The following is a 23,493-nucleotide window of genomic DNA, read 5'->3' on the forward strand; positions in this document are numbered from 1 at the left end:
AAACTATTGTTAATGTGGCAAAGTGCTGCATGGCACTGGAAAGATTAGTGTGGTACCAACAGCAAGTGTAAGTTATATAAAGGCAGAAATGCCTGATGTAATGTATCTTTTTTCAATATATCCTTCTGAGAGGGAAAAAGCACAGACCATAAGATGTACCAGAACAGGTGGTGGTTTCTATCCTTCCTTGCATGAGTTAGAGTCAACAGCGATGATGTGTATAAAGGAAGAGGGTGAGAATCGCCTCTTCTTCAGTTTCTCAACCAACAAGCTTTCCTGTGCTCATGTGTGCACACACACATGCTAACCCCTAGCTGCTGTCTGATGAGAGGGGCCTGAGAGCCTCCTCCACCTTTTGAGAACAACTGCAAAAAGTCTCCATCTGCCTTACATTCAGTGATTTTCTTGGTGAGGGTTTGTGAAAGCAGCTGCAGAACTACCTCTGTTGTAGGAGACGGCAGAAGCTCATTGAATCAGACATTGGATCTTAACTGATTGCCACCTCCAGGAAGAGAGGAACCAAGTCTCTCCAGAAATGTACCATGGGAAAGTTAGTAAAGGATATTCCTATTTCTCAAAGGCACCTAAATTAAAGTATATCTCAAATGGATGCACCCAAAAATGCAATGTACTGTGTGGCAGGGGAATGCAATGTTTCTTCATGCAGAAATACTTCAGCACCTTGAAACTCTCCCTTACACAGTTCTTAACAATAAAATGATCAGATATCATGTAATACAAAAGCTAACTAGCTTTGAAAATGGTTGCTCTTTAATGCAAGCTTTTTGAGACTGACAAGTGATGGCAGCAGTAAATGGAGAGGATCCTTCAGTAAGGACTCTGCAGGTAGATCAGGGGAACAAGAGCTTAAACATTGACTTGTAGGGCAAGGCAAAAACTCGCTTGGCTGCAACAGGAGTTTTTTCTTGTCTTCTCCTTTCCTTCTCCACTAGGTTTTGCCAGGTGTCATCCTACAGCCAATGGCTTTGTCTCAAACTGAGTGGAGGCTGCATTTTATGTTGTTGAAAGAGTATTTGTGCAAAAAAGCTTACTGCTTTTCTGTCAAAGTAAGAATGAATGAACTGAAATTCAGAACTGCTTGAGAAATTACACAATGCAGTGTGATATGTCAACTGACACCTTAATTATTGATTTTCTACTTTTTAATGTTATAATGCAGAAACAGAAAAGCATTTTTAATTCTGTCAAATATTTCCTAAAAGTTATGGAGAAATCAACACAATCCTACAGAGTCAAAAAACTAATATTTTTCTCATGGAAAAAATTGTTTGGAAAATATTCAACAGACCATAGCCCTCTCCTTCTCCTGCTCTTTTCCATCTTCTATATCTTATTTTGCACCAAAAAAAAAAAAAAAAAAAAAACATTTTTTTTATTTTTTTTTCCCCAAAAAAAAAAAAAAAAAAAAAGAAGAAAAATTAGGTTCTGACAACAGTTTAACTGTCCTTGTCTGGAGTCATATCTTCTGCTTTAATTCACTTCTACCTCACCACCACTCTTATCTCTTAGCCTCCTTCCCTGTGGTTTCTTCCTGACTGTGTTAGCTGAGAGGACATTTCACCTCCAGCAGTCAGGTTTCCTCTTTTCCTTTCATTTCCTTAAAGAACAAAATCCCAAAGGGAAAGAAAAGGGCTGCCTTCCTTCTCTGTGTTCAAGCCCACAGGTGGAAACAAGAGAAATTATCCTAGTAGCATCTGTTTCCCTCACACAGCTGGCACAGTGGGCTTTGCAGACTGATGACTCTGAGAATAGTGATTCCCAGGAATATCTTTTCTCTTCAAATGTTTTGGTTACATACTACACCCCTTTGCCTCCTGCTTTCCATACACCCATGCCAACTTTGCACTGAGGTCTGGGAGATACGCCCAGGTCTTTACCATTCCCATGGGTACAGATAAACAATAAGCAGCATCAAAAGCTCCATCATTTAAGAAGGGTGTGAAGGTCCCTGAATGGGTCCAGAGGAGGGAAACAAAGCTGGTGAAAGGGCTGGAAGGAATGTCCTGTGAGGAGGTGCTGAGGACTTTGAGCTTGTCTAGTTTGGGGAAAAGGAAGCTGAGGGGTGACTTCACGGCTCTGCAGCTTCCTGAGGAGGGGAAGTGGAGAGGGAGGTGCTGATCTCTTCTCCCTGGGATCCAGTGGTAGGACATGTGGGTATGGTTCAAAGCTGCACCAGGGGAGGTTTAGACTGGACAGTAGGAAGCATTTCTTTACCGAGAAGGTGGTCACACACTGGAACAGGCTTCCTAGAGAGGTGGTCAATGTCCTAAGCCTGTCAGTGTTTAAGAGGCATTTGGACTAGATGATTGTTGTAGGTCTCCTTCAGCTGAAATAGCCTGTTCTATTCTATTCTGTCCTATTCTATTCTTAAACAGTGCAGAAGCACTGCAGGGCAGAGATGAAGCATGTTGTAGCAGGCTGCCAGGAAACTGACTGCTAACATTGAAAACATTGGCTGCTCCTACCAAATGTCTCCCCAGTAAGGTAGGTCTAGTCAGCCTGGCCTGTCTGGCTGCCTTAAACATTTTGCCTTTCTTAGGCACATCAGTATCCCTCTAAAGGAGGAACAAAGTCTCTCATCTGCACCTTTTCCTTGACAAGATAGTTGCTTGTCTTTATTTGATTTGCAGACAGAGCTGATTTAAGAACTAGATTTAAGGCTGCCCTCCTTCTGTCTTAAGACTGCACTCTTAACTGCCTACTACTTGTCAAATGCCAGCATTCATGCTATGTGTTTCCAGGAAGCATGTCTGTCTTGGACTGGGCATTTTGGGCAAGTCTCATGTGGAAAAGTTTAGCTTTTTTCCAAGGATGAGACAGAAGAAAAAACATTAGGCTTTTTCATGTTAAAAAATAAATTCTTAATAATTTCACTGCCAGGTAGTAACGCTCCTACACCTTGCTCCAGAGAAGAAGAAACAAGCTAATTCTACAGCAGTACTGCACCTGATCCACCATCCATCATTCAGGTAATGCCAGAGTAATGATCTCCCAAACTAGAATTTTCACTGGGAACATCATGTTTAATAACCCTTGCTAGATTTATCCTCCATGAATAATTTATTTTATTGAAACAGATATAATACTGAACAGATATATTTTGACATCCATGCATTCCTGTGACAATGAGTTCCACAGTTTACTTTTATAATAATTTTATACTTCTTGTTTGATAATTTTATTGGGTGCTCCTTTATCCTCATATTGTGAAAAATTGTGAAAAATATCTCCTTATTCACCTTCTACCTCCTATTCCTTTTTGTAGAGACAGCTTCCATGCCCTCCTTAATAACTTTGCTTCTACTCTTAAGGTTTGTGGTCTGTTTAGTCCCTCTGGATATAAAATTTGTTTCAGATCTGTCATCATAGTTGGTGACTTTCTACAGCTTCTTTTGTTACTCCATTTCCTCAAGTGTCAGAGGCTTTTGTAGTGGATCTACTGAATACATTCACCTCAGAGAACTGTATAAGCATTGATTTGATTCTGTAAGACTACTACTTTTAAAGAAAAAAAATCTTGGAAATTCTATGCAGATAATAATGCTTTGAAGATTTTTGAAAGTGAAAAAAATAGGTATTTAATATGTTTGGAGATCCTAGAAGTAATTACACTGGTTTTAAAATGTTTTTAAAGTGGTTCTGTATGACTACTACATGACTTCAGTTTATCATTGGAGATCAATGACTGTTGGCTGCTTGGCTGTCAAAGTACTCTGTTCTATTGATGTGATTTGTCATTCTAGTATCTTAAATGTACTTTGAGATATAAAGCATATCAAACAATCCTTAATTACATGAGCAGATGCAGTCAAACTGGTCAGCTGTGTATTTAATGTAAAATATTGCTTCAGTTCTACTTACACAATCTTTTTCTACAACCTAGTTATTTGCGATATTGTCTTGCCGCCTGACATGCAGAAGATCTGAGATGGGTCCTTGATGAAATCTTTCTGTGTTATTACATCACCACACGTGTGCCACAGCCACGGACCTGGAGGGAGGTGCAGGTGCGGAGAGTGCAACCCAACAATATGACCTAAGATAAGGCTGGTATATCCCTCACTCGGAGCTGTGACACAGGGAAGCCTTCTGATATACCTTCCAAAAAAACATGTGACAACTGCAGGGTAAGATGGGAATGGTACTGTGTGGTAAATCCAGGTCTTCATATTTCAGAACATCTTCCCTGGCTCTTCCTGAGCAAGAGACTACAGTGTCAATTGCTGCCACTCATAGTGAAAGAGGAGAATCAAGAGAGATGTCAGGGTTGTACCATTTCCCTTCCACACTCACCCTAGAGCTAGTCTCAGCATCCTTTCACAGGCAATCATGTAGCTATATTGATTCAAACAAAATGAACTGTTAACTTGTCTATTTAGTGTGAAATACCTCTCCTCGCTGCACGTGTCGGTAGTTCACATCCTTTAACTCAACAGGGGTATTTTCCCACTTGCACTACTTTCCTGCCGTGTGACTCACATGCTTGCACAACTGCAATACTGTTGCACAAGCATTAGAAGGGACAAGGCATCCAGCTCTCAGTCAGCATGTTTTTGGCAGTCATTTCAGGGTAATTCATAACGACATTAGCCTCGTGGTCATGATTTTAGAAAGTTTTTTCTTGTTCATTTCATCTGTGTCAGAACCAAGATTGGAGGGGGATGAAAAAGCCTGCTCCTGCCAGCCACAGATCCCATGGCACTACAATCCAATGGCAAAATTACCCCATGCATTTGGAAACATGGGATGCAGTCTTTTTCATCCACCTATGTCAGAAACTGTCCTTTCATTGGGAGAAAGTACTTATCCTCAAAAACACATCCAAGTCTTAAAATCAACCAGAAAGCATAGCAATAACATTCAATGAAACAGCAGAAAGCAGCAAGGACTGACCTGGTTTATAACAATTAGTTTATGTACACTAATTTATTAGTTTATTGACAGTTTATTGGAAAAGGTTGCTATACAATTGTAAAAGAAAACTTGTTGCTCGTACCCTGAGATACCACTAAGAGTGGAGATACTTACGGGTGTCCACTCGCTGGACATTTCTCATCCGGATGATCCTTACAGTCAGCAGGTAGCAGGGAGAGGAGAAGATCTGGAGAAGAAAGGTACAAAACAGAGTACGAATAAGCCTTCAGTGGGAATAAGTATCAAATGTCCAAACTGACTGAGTGCTACAAAGCAATAATAAAGTGGGTAAAAACTTTGTCAACTATCTCACTATGCTGCAGATGAAAATCTGCAACATAAGCTTCTTCTAGAAAGAAATCTTGTTTTAACATTTTATATATTTTATTGGTTTTCTACTGTGTTACTCCCAGAGTCTGGATTGATCATCATAGCAGAAAAGAAAGGGATAAGTCCCTATCAACTTATACTGTCTGTGAGACACTCGCAAACCCCCTTGCTCTGAAATTGCAGAGTTTAGCTCTACAGCACAGCTACAAAAAGTCTTTTGAATAGAGTAAATGCAGTGGTGAGCGCTATAGTGGAGTTGTCAAAATACCAGCAGTCTTACTCAAAGTTACAGCCAATTCCCTCAGTGACCACCCATGAGATCCCATCACATGGAAAAGAGCACCGTGGAGAATATATGTTGTCGCTAACTGTCACGATAAACCCAAATTACCACTCTCAGAGAGGTGGTTTTGTCTTCTGCTTCAGGAACATAGATTTTTTTTTCCCCTTTATAATTATACAGGAAAAACAGGAACTATAATCTGAGCTTTTGTAAATCACAACTGTGAGATAAACCAATGGCTGAGAATTGTTTCCAGAGGATTTAGGGGGTAAGGAATTAGGTATGGGTTGCCTTTGGGGAAAATAAAGGGCAATACACCCCACCAAAAAACCCCTTAGATTGAAAGTGTTTAACTTTGGTCCCTTTGAATGCCTCAGCCATAACAAATCTCTCCAGATTTTGTGACTGTGGGGACCTCTTCCTATTTATTATTAGAGGATAATGTGATTTCCTTCTTCTAAGGAAGGCGGTTTCCTGTTGGCTCATTCCATTAAGCTGTCTCTGGCTCAGACCTATCTGCAAAAGGCTACTCTGACAAAGCCAATAAATAAATCAGCATTTCCTGTGACACACGGTCATTTCCACACACTCCTAGGAACAATTCCACCTGCATAAGTGGTTACAGCAGAACCCTCCAAATCATTCTTTCTGACAACTGCTATTTTTATCAACTGATTTCCTCTCATTTAGGAGCATCCTTCTATTTCTATAGCACTTCAGAGACTTCCTAGAGTGACTATAAACAACCAGACAAAATAGATGTTAAGGCAGATAATGAGAAGATGGAAGAACCACACTTAAAACAATATGTGTAATGTTGCCAATTTTTTTTTTTAAGAGAAATTAGCAAAAAGGACCTTATTTTCCGATGGGAAAATGATTCAGCTTCCTGTGTCACAACAAATTATTTCTTCAATGTGTGTTTAAAATTCTCTCTTCTCTCTCCTAACACATCATTCTGTGTTACAATGTTTTTGCTGAGATCTTAAAAAGGGTTCCTGCTTTCACCCCTCCTGTATGTGCCTCAAGAATTCTTTGTTTTCTTCCTTTTTTAGTACTTCTTCATGACACGCACCCTCAGCAATCCATCCCCCTTCTATTTCAAGTGTTCTCAAAGGAGAAAAAGCCTAACAGAAGCTGCAAAATTTGCAAACAACTGATGAAGGGATATGTCCTCAGAGCTACCCCGTGCAAGGACACTGGTTCAGAAACAGTATAGCCATATTAATACAGTTCTCCACCCAGCTAATGAACCCTTCTTCTCAGCTGGGTAATTAACAGAGGCGGATCATCACACTCACATGTTAGGAATGAGCTCGGGCACCTCAGCATATGCCCTAGAAGGCAGAAACTCATTGTTTGGTAGGATCTGCATAAGCATGGGGCAATTCTTGCAGCCATTTATCTCCAGAGGTTGCTCAAGGTGCTGCCAGCTCCTGGATCAGCTCCAGCTACACTTCTTCAGGCAAATGGTATTGCTTGAGTGAGAACCAATGGATTCAATATTTGCAAAGCAGTTTGAGATTCTTAGATAGGAGATATTAAGGAAGTGTGGTGGGTTGGGGTTTTTTAAAATTAGTATTACACAGTTTCTGCTATCTGATCACCTGTCTCCTGGTTCCCATGTAAATTACTTTCTAATGTGTTAGACAAATTTCCCCACCTGGCACAGGGAAATCAATTCTCAGAGTTGTGAAGTTCCACAAAAATAAATAAATAAATACATACATACATACATACATAAATAAAAAATCAGTGGCTTCATAGAAGCTGCAGAAATCAGGACCTGTGCTTGCACTGGGGGAGGCAGATGCCACCAGCCAGTTACCCAAGCAAGAGGCACAGCCAGGCATTAACCTCCTGGCAGCCCTGGCACCTGCTGTTGAGGGTAGTGAAGACAAAAGGAAGAGCAGAAATCATCCAGTGATCAGGCCTTGCTAGTTCTACTGCTCCCAGGAGGATTTACTATTTTAATTAATTCCAGTAACATAATAAACAAAAGAACTGTATTTAAATAGCAACTGCGACAACCATAACATTATGTGCTAGGATCTGGTTATACAAACAAAGAAGATAGCAACTACGCATGCATAAAGCAAAGGATAGAATTCTGTTATTTTGTTTACTTAAAAGTGATGATGATCTCTTTAACAAAAAAAGGCTACTGCTCTGTTGTGATGTTCCACATACAGAGAGGTTTCCACCACAGCCTTGAATGGTGGAAGACCCCAAGCGGCATCCTGTCCTGGGGCTAACAAGGACATGCTACAAACAATCATTTAGTGCTGTCGTATTGTAGCTTTGCTTTTGGTAAAATCAAGACTGATGTAGTCACTCTGTGACTGTTTCACTGTTTGTCAATCTGTTGGCTTGTCAAATTGTGCTCGTGTGTTTCATGTACACACGTGTATAGCACAGCTGCATGCAATATAGCACACTGCGATGCCAGTGCATGAGCAGAGTGTACACTGCTGCTTTCTCTGTACTCCCAAGGAAATTGAGTTTTACTGGGATATTCCAAACAGTTCCATCAAAAGTAGAGCAGACCTCATAGTCTCTTCTTCCAATATTCCACCAATTCCCATAAAAAAGAATAACATGGTATGATACTTGGCATCAAGTTACTTGGTTGGTAGAAGTAAAGGATTCCTCTGTCCTGTGAATGATACCAACTTTCTCTCAGCTGGCTGAGTAAGAATTTGAAAACAGAAGTTTCTCTGTCCTGAGTGTTCTGAGGATGCAGCCTGTCTGCATTCCAGGCAGATTTGTGCATCCTATGTCTATCCCAGCCCTCTTTAAAGTCACACTTATTCAGATGTAGGTATGTGTGGCATGCATCCATCTCAAGAAGCAGTGCTGTAAATTACTCCACTAGTTTAGCTGTATAATACATCCTGCCACATCACGAATGGCTGTGGAGGTCCAAAATGACAGTACTCCTTAATGAGACAAGAGTCCATGAGACCAGAGGATGGCTATTCTTCTTTACCTTTTTACACTTGCTTTTCTCTGAATACCTTTCTTCAGCCTCTAGGATTCTTCATCTAACAGACTCTTCCAGCATGCGCTATAGCTAGCAGCACCTTCCCAGCTTGTGATTTCAATGGTACAGACATTCACCACTCCACCATGGCTACAAGTAGGGTACTCCAGTCTCACAATTCCACAACAGTAGAGTCAAATGCACACCGGCTCAATGAATATTTGTTTTTTGAGTGTTAGCTCCTTGCTTTACCTCAGATGTACAATCAGTTAGCAGAATACTGTAGCTGCCTTCCCAAAACAGAGCATTAATCTAACAACAGTGATCCAGAGAGAATTTAGTTCTGACCCTCCAGGGGCAACCAACACATTTTCAGTCTTGATTGTTGCCCTTTTTACACTGGTATTTATGCCAAAGCAATCATAAACTAACAGAAAAATAATGCAGAGACCCTGAAATTCATCTTCAGAATGTGTGGTGAAAACTGCATCATCACCAAAAAGCAACTCTTCTCCAAGCAGATGCTCAGCTGTTGCTTTTCTACACAAAATGTGGAATGCCTTCCATCTGGTCTTGTGAGGAGGTGGCCTTTGTTATGCTGGATGAAAAATTATGATGAGGAAGCAGAGAAAATTTTGTGCCACCATGTGCTGGTGCCATTACCTATTTCAGTGCAGCCACACTGCGTGCTACTCCACAAGCCATCCTGCAAAGATCAGACGAGATTTAAAAATACATTGAGGACAATCAATTTACTTTTTGAATGGTTGAAAAAGGCCATTTCCACAGACCAACCTGAAAAAAAACTCTGTTATCTGTGTAAACCATTAAAAGAGCTTCCTCTCCACCCACACATTTTTCCTGCAGTCACCCAATAATAATGCCTGTATCTGTTTCTATGTCATCTACTGGCACAGCAGCCTTTCCTGGCAAAGATCGTTTCCCTACCTTGACTAAGGTCTCCCTGCATTCCTGGCCTGGAGAAGCATTCTGCTTAGATGAAATCACCCACAGGATGTCACCGGGGCACTCCTTTCTTCACCTCCAGGTGCCAGTTTAACTAGATGGTAGCCAGGAACAAAATTAAAAGAACTAAAATACTTTGCTGCTGATGATGAATCTAGAGCTGGAGGTGTGTGTGAAGAAGTGTCTATCTTGAGCTGTCTGAGAGTCAGGTCTCCTTAGAGCATGTGCATCCTCAGGTGTTTTACAGTTGTAATCGAGATCCTTCAGGCTGTGAACATCACTCAGCCAAGGCCTGCCCCAACCTGCTGGAGCCCATCTCCCACTGCTGTGGGATGTGCCAGGGGACCCCACCATGGCATGCTGTCTGGACTGAACACGGTTGGTTGCTGCATTTGGTCATGTCTCTGAAGCTCTTCCTCATTCTTGACAAATCCAGGCTCCATGCTGGAAAAGCAGCTGCTCTAATTGCTTCCTTCCTTTACCTTCTCCAGGTGCTTCTTCAGGTGCTGGGGCTGTGGCACCTCCATCTACAGCTGTGGGGCTGCATGGGGCCTTAGTGGGTGCTGAGGACCACCACTGCCACTGGCTGGTTTTCACAAGACAAGTATTTAATGCTTTTTATTACTAACATCATAACTTCTTCTGATCAGACCACCTTTTCACCAGAATTAGCAGAAGTCTTCTTTGATAACAGTAAATTAAAAAAATCCCACAGCTGGATGGAAACATTCCTTTCTTACATATAGCCACAGTAACTCTGGTTTCAGCAGAGAAAATTTGTCTGTGTCCACAGGAGCATGACAGGTATATGCAAGAATTGTGTCCTTCAGATCATTGCTTCCTCATACATAAATCCCTCATGAGACACTTTCAAGGAATAAGACTCTGCACATGATAGTATGCTTGAAACACATTTCCAAAAAGCAAAACTTCAAATATTGGTCAACACAACATGGACACTCTCAGTGCATATTGATCCCAACTTGTGCAGAAATTTATTATTTGACTGATAATACAGGCTAGCTGCATAGCTCTTTCAGTCCTGTTAACATTGTCCTCCATCTTTTAATGTTTCCAGATGTTTAACAAATGGATTTTTTCTGATTTTGAAAAAGAGGTCCATTTGAAAACACAGACCTTTCAACTGTACGTTCAAAATTATTTCCATGTGTAGAACTGTATCCAGGGGGATAGGATAGTCCATCCATGAACAGACAGAGTGCTCTTATGCTGCTTTGCCCCTCCCAACCGGAACAAATACAAGAAAAAGAAACCAGACTGAGTATTAACTGTCTGAGGGTTGAGACTCATCACACCTAATTCCAGCTAGCTGTAAAATAGTTGTTTACATCTGACAGCTGTTAGGCATTTCTGGAGTCTCATTGTAAGGTAGATGTTACCACAGGACATGCATCACACCCTGAAAATATCTTTTTCTGACTATTGATTCTCAAAGGAATCTAGAGGTCCATCTCAGACACAGATGTTTTACATGTGTTATGTCAAATGTGGATAAGAAAAACCATATATCAAAGCTATGAGCTGATGGGAAGTGGCCTCTTTTGACTTTGCGAAGTTAATTGTTGAAGTGGGAGGCATGCTGGAGCATGTCATTTCAACAGCTTGTATTTTAGGCATCCCCATACCACCACTCAGGATGGCATGGGAGGCACCTGGGCTCAGAACAGCTCCTGCAGCTGAGCAGTGCCACATTCCTGCAAGCACCATGGGGCTGGGGGTGGCTCAGGAGTTGTGACCTCCTGCCTTTCCAGTTGCTGCTGAGCCTGGGTCTGGTGCTTCTCCCAACAGCAGGCTCTTGCCCTTGTGGTAGACCCCATGCCTGGCACCACTGGGGACCCAGCCCTCCTGCCTGCCTCAGCTCCTGGTTCACATGATGGAGTCCCATCTGTGTCAGAGGCAACAACCTCCTCCCAACCCCCCTGTGCAGTGTGGCAGCTCCTCACTCTTCCCATAATCTCAGGGGCTGCTTCCAGCTTCCAAAACCCAGCAGAAACCAGAGCTCCTGCTTTGCATAAGGGTGAGACTTTAACCTGCCCCTCTTCAGGTAAAGGGCTGCTGTTCTCCCAGCTGCACAAATTCTGCAAGAAGAAGGAATCCTTGCCTGGCAAGGAAATGAGGTGCCACTTGACCTGAGGTATGAGGCGTCTTACCCTCGTTAAGACATGGCTCACACTGAATTCAGAACTATGCATCCAATTTTTCTCCTCCCCTTCCCTCACATTAATTATTGTATGAGGCCTGCTGCAATCCTTAAATATTTTAATACAAGCACTGATGTCTGAAATACCAGAGTTGACGCTTCCTGCTACTTTAACATGGGGCAAAGTTCCAGCCAAGGCCTGAATAATATAGATTTCCTAATGCAGACAAAAATCAGCATGTTGGCTAAAGGCACATGCAGATGCTGGGCTATGCTGTGGTATGTTTCTAACAGATGATCTCTCTTAGCAGGCAGAGACTCTCATATTTAAGTCTTTTTGTAGTTTTGGTGATGAAAAATTTACATTTGGCAAAAACTGAGCAGAACATAAAAGCATGTATATGTCCTTCACATAAACATGTGGTATGCTGCAGTAATCAAGCCATGATCATGCAAGTGCATAGGGTAGAGTGCTATGTTCTGATCACAGAAGAAAAAACAATGACTATGTAACCAGATGCAAGAACAACAACTCAGTCCACCACCAGTGGATGGTCATTAATTTTTGGAATTTTGAAATCTGAAAAATAATCCTTCAGTGAGAGACAGGGGCAATAGAAGAAGGATATGGTCCCATATGCATAAGTTGATTCTTTTGGTCCACTACTGTCACACCTGCACTCTTGAAATTTCATGACCTTAAATGTCTTTGATCTAAGCCTGTACCCTGAGCAGATAATGGAAAAACAAGTACATCACTGCGTGGGATTCAGAAATGAAGACAAGAAGTTACCTGTCACGTATAATTATCATAGGTAATTATAATCCAGGAGTTCAAATATTTTTGCTTTCTCTCATCATGATTTTAGGTTCCTTATCCCTTGTAAGGAGCAGACATTATACCAAAGACTGATCAATTAATTGGTTTTTGGACTGTTTTTATTATCTACAAAATTCTTCATTCTATGCACGGTCCAGAATTTCGATATTTGCGCAGGCTGGAGATACCAGACATTGTAAGCTAAATCTTTGCAAGATGAAATGCCATAAAGACCCAAGAGTAATTGAATATATTGAATATATCCTGAGAAAATAATATTTCAATGCCAGTGAATTTTTTATTTTATTTTTTTAATAAAAATCCTAATACTGGGCAAGCACAGAACCTAAACTTTGAAAAGTGTATGTGAAAAACTAAAAATACTGTGAATGTAAATAAGAATTTGTTTTAATTTCTCAGTGCCTACATTGTACCAGAACTACCTGGTAACTAGTTTATCACAAAGCTCACCTGTCTGCCTCTTCATGGTATTACTTCAACTACTGTAGAAAGCTCCTTTTCAGCTTCATTTTGTCTCAGTATGACTTGTCTGCATGGATTATAATGCAAATTTCCATAGAACTGTCTGGCTCAGAAACAGACACTTCTTGGGACAGCATTGTTATGCAGGTTACATTTAAACTTCTCTAATCCTGACAGATAGGAAACAATGCCTGTACTTACTGCACAGATAGCAAAGTAGCAGAATGAGAATCTCTATCAAAATCAGTAATTTCTAACAAAAATAAACCTATGAATGATCTTCAAACACAAAGAATAGCTCTAGCACATTCAAGCATCACTCCTTTCATAGAATCCTCTGTCATAGTTTTTTCTGATGGAGCACAGAAATGGTGAAAAATCAGGGTTCAATAATCCAGGACTCCTCCCTAACTTACTCAGATAGAGACTGTGCTGCTTAAGGCATTACAGCAGAACATGCATCAGTGTTACTTTTGGCCTTTTCAGTTACAAAAAGAATTGTGGAACAGAAAGCTCACCAACGGATTTTATTCACAAGTAAGTGAGGGATTAAAACAGCAGGTATCCTGCAGACTCCCAATAAAACATAACAGAGAAATAAGCAATTCTGAAAATCATAAACATAAGTGGAATAAAAGGATCCAAACAACAAACTTACGGACATTTCCCTTGTAACATTTCCCTCCATCTGCTGCCATCATTAGTTATCTGCCTGATAAATAACCCCCAGCCCTCTTTTTGGTTTGAAGTTATTTTGCTCACAATACCTTGAAATCACTTTTGTCTGGTACAGTACTTTTTTCATTTTCTCCTTGCAGTCCTCCATCTCCTAGTGAATTGATGTCCGAGTCTTCATCCTGAAGAAAGAAAGAAATGATAAATGATTACACTAAAACAACAGCAGCAGCATTATCATTATCAAATTCCTACTTGCAATAGTTTTTGCTGAAAGCTCAATTAGAAGAGTTGTTGGTTACACCCTGCTGCATTACAGTGCTCAGCATAATGAAGAAACCACCACATGGTTTGGCATACGCTGATACAAAATCCATGTCAGAGGCACCCTTTCGATGAGTCAGTGAAGGAAGAGCTGTGAGATACTCAAAAGATGCTTCTGCATTTATTCTGTGAATAAAGGTTTGAGTTTTGTTTCAAATGTAGTCTTTTGGCAATCTGCTTCTGCTCTCAGGAGTCTTAAATCTTGATTAAAAAAAATCCCAAAACCTCCTCTCTGGGTTTGAACCTAGAGCATGAAACAGGTTGCAATTGCAAAATTTTAAATCTAACATTTCAATTTTTTTAGGGAACAGAAGTTCTGAAATACTTCTACTACATAGGGTGCCCCCTCTTGAAATGCCTTGTAGGAAAACACCATTAAAGGACAGTTCCTATAAAAAATGTTGAAAGTATTCTGTTTCTGTTTCCAGAGTACTTCCTGAAGTGATGTGCCTTTGTCTAGTCAAAGTGCACATCAAAAAAATGTATAATATACTACAATTTAAATTAAACACAAATATTGAAATGACCCAGAGAGTGCAAAACAAAATGGAAAATTCAGAACAAAAATAAGAATGTGGAAACAAAAAATAAAATTCCCTATCCCTATTCTCTATCCTGTCCTTATTCCTTTTCCAATAACAAAAAATGGGGTTGTCACGTTGACATACATGTCAAAACTTCGCTGTAGATACAGAAATATTAAGTTTTTAGTAAAAATAACATTTAATTATGGAGAAAAAAATTTTTTTAAGTCTAGATCTGGGTTCAGGCTGATGATGCAATCCCCTAAAAATTGTTTCCTTCCCTGTTAATTTTTTGCACTTTCTCTTCCTTTTCTGTCCCCTTGCTACACTAACTTCTCTTATTTTGCTTATAAAGCTGAGACCTTTGCCTCCAGTGGAGTCAGGAGGACTTTTGCCACTGATAGGCACAAAGAGAAAATTTCACCTTAAACTCCTTCAGACAGAGACATTGACACCTAGTCCCATCAGACAAGCAAGTTTCTACTGGAGCTTGTATATGAGTACACTCACAAAGTAGGATTTTGTTTTCTGTTAAATGCTATGGACCTTAAGCAAACTTTTAAAGTCTTTTCTTACCTGTCGTGTTTTTGCATTTGATAGCATCGTGGCCTTCCCTGGATTCATGTAATAGAGTTCTTCTGGCACCTTCACGGGCAGCACTTCCTGAGACATGTTTGCAGGGTTTACTCCTGTAGGAGTCAATGACAAGTTATTTTATAAAATGACCTGAGGCCCCACCCATCTCATTTCTATAAGTAAAGGACTCCCCTCCCATTGCCAAAGATGGTGGAGCACCAAGGATGACTGCTCCAGGGAAAGATCTTATGGGGTAAGCACAACAGCCAAAAGGGATGCGGTACCTTCCTCTGGCTGGGAACCTCGCCCAGCCTGCGCTTGCCCCTCAGATCCTGCACTGCTACCACCCTTTTTCCATGGTGAGCAGAGTCCTGGGCTGTCCTGCTAAGCAGAGGAGAAGCACAGAGGGCCTGACTGCTGGACCCTGCTTCTTCAAATCCAGCTCTCCACCTGCAGTCTGGGGTCTGCCCTGAGCAGAGAGTGATGGCAGCTCCTATGGTGGGGAAACTGAGCCCTGGCAAAACCCTCTGTGTGTAAAAACCACCAGTGACCTGCCTGTGTGCAGGCAAAACCCTGTCCAATTTGGTCAAAGCCTCCATATACCCCAGGGGACCCGAACCCGCTGCCTGCTAAGAGGCACTGCCCTGTGCCACGCAGTAAGCCCCCTGGAAAGGGCCACCCCCACCACTTGACAGGTTACTGTGTGTACCAGCAGCTCCCAGCTCCTCCTGTTTCTTCTTCCCAGATGTAGGCAAGGTTAAATACTTGCCAAGATGTGGGCACAAGGCTGGATCATCACTCTGCAGAGGTGAGCAGCAGGTAGGAGAGGTGAGTGAGGGGCATGCAGTAGCAGTCCCAGATTGTGTGCAATAGGATGGCGGGGGAGAAGGAGGTGGACATTTGCAGGGATAGGCAGAGGTCTTGAGGTCAATGCCTATGGCTACAAACGTTACCCAGGACTACTACTGCACCTGGCAGTACCCTAAATTCAACAGAAAAAGCAAGCAATTACATAATAGCTGTGCAAAGCAGATAAGAGTCATGCTTTCATACATTTTTCAGAGAAAGACAACTGAAATTTGTGTGGCAGCTGCAGGAAAGCCACATCAAGACAAACGGAATATAGTATCCAGTGATTCAGTTTCATTCGGTTCATTGGTTTTATTTTACAGAGATTTTGTTCAATCAAAGAGCATGAATGAAAGAGCGCACGAATATCTCCTGGCATACCCAGTGGAAATTACCATCTTCAAACACAGAAAAACAAATGAATAACATACTAGTAGATCCAACAACAGTAGGCTGTGTCATAGCATCTGCATTTCCAGCATGAAAAGTAGCTCTGCCCACACTTGAAGCACAAGAGCATCTTTTGGCCTCGGGTCATGGACACTCTGAGATGCATCTCGGAGAACTCTTCTTGCAGCTTAATTCAGAGGACAATCATTCATCTTTTTTTTTTTTTTTTTTTTAGCCTCATCAGAAAGGAAGACCTGCCTGACCTTGGAAGACCTGCCATAGGACACTAAAAATACTAGTGCACTTGTTATTAGAGCAGGGCAGCTTTCCCAAGGCTGATTAGTTCAGAGGACCATTAGCATGAGTGAAGATATTCACCTAGAAACCCCTCTAAAGGTGAGGAATCTCAAGAAAGATGAGATTCCTTGTCCTCAAGGAAACCCATGGAGAAGAACAGGTGGATTCTGCACACAGACTTTCACATCCACAGAGTTAATTCCCCATTAAATGCACACTCAGCCTTCTGGAATGATCTGTATGGTCTTCAGCTATATTAGGGTATTCTGCTCCCACCTGAGTTACTCCACAGGGAATGCCATTGAAAAAAGAAAAGTCCAGGGCTCTCATTAACAATTGAACTAGTGTTATCTAATTTAAAATCTGAATGTACAAAGCTGGATGGTCTCAATTTGTGGAATGAAAAGCAGTGGCTCCAAGTGGAATGATTTTATTTCTTTATATTTCATATTTTAGTAATTTAAGGATAGATGAAGCAAATAACCTATCTGCTTCAAAGATCTAACTGTAGGTGCCCTGACAGCAAACAGCACACTACTCTCAACCTTTAGTCCTTGCTAGTCCTCATATTCCCTCTAATACTTAGGTTCCTTATTCACATTACCACCCTGTTTGTAGAAGCATCAATTACTTGCCAAAGGTACCTGTATTACGTCTGACTGCAGAGCCAGGCTGTGGAGAAATGGAGCTCCATGACAAACTTAACATTTTTCTACATGTTCAAATATAGCTTTGTGATTTCTATTATCACAGTCTTGAACTGAATCAAAACTGCTGATAGCCAGAGTCCCCCTAAATGCCTTGCAACAGTATATGCTTGCCTAGCCTCTGAACAGGTCAAGCAAAATGAACCTGGGCTTACTCTGGCAAGCTGTAAACCCAACCAGGACTGGCTGTGACCACCTCACTGCTCTCAGACATATAGATACTTCTATACAACAAACAGCATTGGAGAGCAGAGTCAGATGGGCATTCTGGCTCATCTATGTCCTCTTCCTGCAGGAGAAGTGGTGTATTAGACCATCACTTGTACAGTTAGTGAAGGAAGGAGATGTGGATCAGGAGAGGAAACTCACAGGAGGCAGGGGCACTACTGCTGTCTGTTATCTTACCCCTGTCACAGGTAAGAAGGAATATTCTGGGAAATTAATTTTAAAGCAAGTATTTAACCAAAGAGTTTAAAAGTACTAGAATATATTCTTGTTAGGACATGATGATCAAACTGAGAAAAGTACAGCAATTTATATCCATTGCATATATGCATCAGCATTTGTACGTATCTAGCATATAACTACTACACAGCTCTGATACTGAAAGGTATTACTTTCCCAGTAGAGACTAGCATCATTAACCACTTTTTACATCACTGCACTCACAGTTAAATGCTTGTCTGTGTTTCTTTCATGTTACAGTTACTGATGCACTGGATAAAGCACTTACATACTGGTCTTAGAGCCCTAACTGAAGTGGAGACTTGTGGTCCATTTCATCTCTCTCAGATTTAATGTGTATTGCAAATGTACAGTCCTTAATGGTTATCTACATGGTGAGAAAGTCCTCTGTGCCCAGAGTTGTCTCACTGTGGGATGTTTTCTGTACTTGGAGAAGGTTTCCCAGGAGTACAGTAAGCTAGAAGAGCAGTTCCCAAAGTTTTCTGAATCACTGTTCACTCTCTACATTTCTGCAGACTCCACAAAGGTTTGTCGTCTCCTCACAAGCTGGAAAGCAACATGAGGGCAGTATGACCAGTATGATGCTTCCTCCTGTGCCCCAAACCAGCTGTGGGTTACAGGCCATCAGCTCCTGCACCAGCAGTGATCAAGGACAAAAGCTTAAGTGTGACCAGAAAAAGGACTTTTTAAGGGTCTACAAAGGATTTTCTGAATACTCTTTTGTACATGGGACCAAAATATTTAATCTGTAACAAATTCTAGAATATCATATAATTTGTCAAATCTCAAAAATAAACTATATCATATGTTTACAGAGTAGATACCAAACCAACTGCAGCTCAAGGAGGTATTTGGAGCATGGCTTGCTTTCAAGACTGGTTGGAACAATTTTATGTGTCAGCCAGCTGAGTAGCAGAAATTGCAAAATTAAAGAAATAACTGTGAGTTGCTCAAGATTTAAAAGTGCATATTAATATCTGTAGAAACTTGCAGCTCCTTACCTGATAGTTATCAGCCTCTAAGGATGCTCCATTACCTCAGCAGAAGGAAGGAAATAGGAGGGGAGAAAGCATTTAATATGTTTACAACTTATTTACAGATTATTAGCTGAGAGAGAGAAGTGTACAATAAGCAGCAGCTGGAAGGAAAAGTCTAACTAGGAGCTGAAGGACTCTCTTTTTCAGAGAAAATAAGAGAGAGCTGGGATCTAGAAAGCACTCATAGTATGCATATCAGGCATCTATCTGTAAGCCCAGAGCAGTCAGAATCTCAGCAGTAGGAACAGGCTGCCCAGAGTGGTTGTGGATTCTCCTTCTCTGGAGACATTCAAGACCTGCCTGGACACCTTCCTGTGTAATCTCATTTAGGTTCCTGCTCCGGCAGGGGGATTGGTCCAGATGATCTTTTGAGGTCCCTTCCAATCCCTGACATTCTGTGATTCTGTAATGCCGTCATGGTTTCGGAATTAGGGTTATTCAGCTGCTATTCTTTTCAATGGAACATTTTTTTTTCCTCCATTTTAAATGTTTGTCTCCACCACCTCTTTGTTCCTGATTTCCTCTTTCTTTTATTCTTTCCAGTCCCTGCCATCATTTCTTTCCCATTGATTTCTTGGCTTTCCAGAATATCCATTTCCATCCTTTGTCCATCTCAATTACCACATACCTATAATTCCCCTTTTCACTTTTATTCGGGTATTATACAATTATTTTTTCCTTCTCCCCTCCCTCCCTTCCTTGCTTTTTATACTATCTGTTTTCTTAATTGTTCGCCTTTGTCTCACAAGACACATATATTTCCAAAAACTTCAAGTCTGAATGATGAAGGTTTTCTCATATGTAGAACAAGCATGAACACTACAAGGATTAGGGCAGCTGGGATCACGCCATGACATCTGGGTGAAGCACCCAGCTGCATGGAGAAAAGGGGATATGCAATAATGCGTGGAAGGGAGTACAAAGGAGACCTCGGGACCCAAGGAGGAAGAAACTGGAGACCTGATAAGACACCCCAAGTTTTGATTTGAGGAGCTGCAGGTGTGGGAGGAGTGCTGGGGAAGTGCTTTAGGAATGCTGCAGGTGTGCTGGGCTTCAGTGGGAACCCTGCAAGGGTCAGACTTTCAAGAAAAACTCAAAGGTACAAAAGTTCAATGGCATGAAAGACACACAGCTCTCACCCATTGTTACCTGTTGACCAGCATACCATGATCAGGGCATGAGGAAAGCAGCCCTGCTGGAAATGAGGTCCTGATGGCCTTCTCTGCCACATTATCACTCTAGTAAGATGATGGGATATTGCACATACACAGCAGACCTTTTCATATGAGGAGGTTTTGGCACAGAAAGGAGTCCTGCTCTACCACCCACGTTCTCCTGTATCTGCTGTGGCAGATGTATTTCCTGTCATTCTCATGGTGCAACCTGTAGTCTCACAAAGAATAGCTTGCTTTACTCAGATTATTTGCAATAATTTTTTGTTTGATCATTTTTTGGGCTACAGAACAACACAGAGAAGTGCTACCAGCCATCCCATTAGCTTCTGCTTCCTCAGCAGTGCTTACCCAACAGGACTCTCTAAGTACTCACATGCCTCATGAGGGGTTCAAAAATCCCACTGCTGCTTTCCTTAGATTCCTACAGGCTGACTCACCTCACTGAGCTGCCCAGTTCACGATGCACCCTTGTGATAATGGGAAGGGCTGGGGCAAAGGTGCAATTGCATTCACTTACCTACAGATAATGAATAGGTACGAAGGAAAAACCAGACACAGAAAAGATGCAGAACATATTCATTACAGTTAAGGAGGTCACCATGTTAGTGTTTGTAGTTCTTATTACCAGAGCTGCCAAGAGTTTTGTCTTTAAAATATTAAGGAAAAATCATATCAACTCCTGTCAGTGTTAACATCGTGATACAGTGTGGGCCTGGATTTTTGTAGTGCTTTTTCCATCCTGGTTTGTTTCCTTTCTTGAAGGGATAATTCCATGAAATTATTCCTATTTCCTGTAAAAAGGGACACTCCCAATGTGCAAAACCAAAAGGGCTTTTAAATGCCCGCATCTGCAGCTGTTACCTACATTCTTTCAGTGCCTCAGTACAGCCCAGAGGCTGAGCATGGGAAATGTACCCCATTAGCAGCTGAACTGGAACAAAAAATGCCAGAAGGCAATGCCACACAAAGCCTCCAAGCTAGCCTGCAACAACTGATGACCATGATCTACTGCAAGTGTTCTGCACAATTAATTAATAAATTTGGTAATAAAAATCAAGCTGAGACCAACAAATTAATCAACAAACAGAGCACCTCTACTAAACACAGACCAAGAGTGCTGACTAGATAGGAGTAAGGAGAACAGGTCACTGCTGAGGAGCAGTTATGTAGAGACACCTCTACAGTATCTCAGAGAGGAAGAAACCAACTGCAGACGGCATGATGGGGCTGGTGTCCTTCCCCTCAACTCAAAAGCATCACCTATGGGATTGACGCACATCTCTGGGCGAAGGCCGTCGGTGCCCCAGGAAAATATGGCTGGATGGAGGCTTAAGCCAGACTTTTTTCAGAGTATGCAGCAAAGTAGGACTTCTAGGTATTTTCAGAGTAACAGTAAGGACCTTGCTGTGGGACTCAGATTGCTGTGGGTGTATCTGAAAGGAGAAAATCATGGATGTTGGAGGACTGAAGGGAAGAATTGACAAGAAGATCCAATTCTTTTTCAAGAGCTTTAGTCATACTAAAAGCACCATGAGGAGCTGTTGTGTACACCTAGCCAGACTTCTGGGACGTGGGACGGGCTTATTCCCTGGATGTTACAGCAGAGCATGCCTTAGTGGTACACTGGAAATCAATGGGGCTTCCCTTTGTTAAACCAACAGACAAAAAGATTGCAAGGGAAGCAAAAGGGTCTAGTTAAAAGAAGGTATGGGAAGAGAGTGTCAGGGTTCTTGAAATTTGGTGTAATCAAAAGGACTCAGATGGCAGGGATGGGATCTCTATTTGCAGCTCTTGAGGATGCCTGAAACCCCACCTGGAAGATGGGCAGGTGGGAGAAGTAGCAAATGCGTGTGTCATCCCAAATGGGTTTACCATAATGATAAACAAGAAAGGCTGAGAGGGAGTTAGAGCTGGGGCAGAGGAGAGGCAATGCCGAAAGGGACTGTGTGACTCAGCAGCAGAGATTACAAAGAGGAGCTCTTGATGAGCACCAGCAAGTAAACAGCCATTTCAGCACACTGGAGGTTTGAACCAGGGCTGCAAATTGAATGGAGGTGTGAGGGCCTGGAAGAGCAGCTGGAGCAAGGACGTGCCATCCCTAAGGGGGCTGAGGTCATGGGAGGTGAGTGTGGGAGACTAAAGACCAAAACAGCTTAAAGCCATTAAGGTATGGCTGAAGGAAGAGAGGGACACAAATGGTGATAGCAAGAGGAAAGAGAATTTTTCAGCCTTTCAGAGGTTCACATTTCATTTTGAATTAAGGATTTATTTTCTATTTTGGCTATGATTGCATTATGCGCAGCTCTGTGTGTGCCAATACGTGTTACTTCAGCAAAGCCAAGTGACTGCATTTCATTTAAATTTCAAGTAATAAAATGGCATCTGATTGAAGCATTATATCTTTTTTTTAGATTAGCACCTCTGTTGCAATGAAACAGGTTTACAGAGTATTTGTGTTATTAAAACCCTTCATAAAGCAAAAAATTATTTTGGTATTCATCTCAAAAATAAACAGTTTCTACAAATTGCCTTGTACTATTTATAGTGGTTGCATAGTTGATTCTATACAGACAAGGACTGAAGAAGTTATGCAATTACCCAGGAATTACCCATGGATATCAGTGTAAAGTACTTAGCTTGCCTTCTTACCACAAAATCTGAATGTCTCTCAGTTTTTGATGTTTTTATTCTCCCAGCATCCCATCCTACAATAACAAGAAATACTATTAAACCTATTCAAATTAATGGGACACAGATGCTGAACTGGATCCTCTAAATACCCTGAGTGTTCAGTGAAAAGCAAAACTCCAAGTTAGGTACTTACACATGCACCAGAAGAGCCAACCCTGACTCACAACGGGGTTTGCAACGGTCACTTCCAAGGGATTTTCCAAACCTAAATATTGCTGGCATAATAAAACTTGTAAATTCAGAAGTATAGAAAATTTGTATTTTGAATGTGAAATCTCATTTTTTTTATATCTTTTATGTTTAGTTTTGCATCCAACAAAATTTCTTGCTGAAACTATAGGAAAATATAGTTTTATATATTTTTATCTTTTTCTTTTAAATGGTCCACATCTATTATGTATTTTTCTGTTGCACTAGATTCGGAATAAATTAAATATCTGTAGTTCATTTATCTTCACTTCACATATAACTTCTACTAGCACAGTAAATTTTGAAACAATTGGTATTGTTGTCCCACATTTATAATTTATAAAACTCATCAATAAGCCCCATATTGCCTAAGCTTTGGTTTCCTGCATATACATGTATGTACCTGAAAAAAATGTTTGCCAGCAGTGAAATCCAACATAAATAAAGCACGAGACTAATCATTATTTTGTTTGATCAGTTTATCTAGGATTGCCACGTGGTGGAGAGGAGCCACAGGCTGAGACGAGTCTTTGTACTTTCCCAAGTCTCCCATGTTAATCCACAAACAGGTCTTGATTCTTATGCAGGAAAAAAAATATTATTTGGTTATCTTTCTGAAACTCAGGACTATGT

General features: G+C 41.2%; 1 protein-coding gene across 1 annotated transcript in view; it reads right to left on the reverse strand.

Moving 5' to 3' along the window:
* LOC104523617 (cytosolic phospholipase A2 epsilon-like) overlaps nucleotides 1–15,156 on the reverse strand; it is a 34,532-nt gene extending 19,376 nt beyond the window's left edge. The window contains exons 1-3 of the mRNA XM_010166264.2: nucleotides 15,061–15,156; nucleotides 13,729–13,818; nucleotides 5,050–5,122 (exon numbers count right to left, since the gene is read on the reverse strand). Coding sequence (XP_010164566.2) covers nucleotides 5,050–5,122; nucleotides 13,729–13,818; nucleotides 15,061–15,156 — 259 coding nt within the window. The remainder of the gene's footprint in view (nucleotides 1–5,049; nucleotides 5,123–13,728; nucleotides 13,819–15,060) is intronic.
* Between the last annotated feature and the right edge of the window lie 8,337 nt (nucleotides 15,157–23,493).

This window comes from Antrostomus carolinensis, unplaced genomic scaffold (genome assembly GCF_000700745.2).
Source record: "Antrostomus carolinensis isolate BGI_N321 unplaced genomic scaffold, ASM70074v2 scaffold6504, whole genome shotgun sequence".
In the NCBI taxonomy this organism is placed as follows: domain Eukaryota; kingdom Metazoa; phylum Chordata; class Aves; order Caprimulgiformes; family Caprimulgidae; genus Antrostomus; species Antrostomus carolinensis.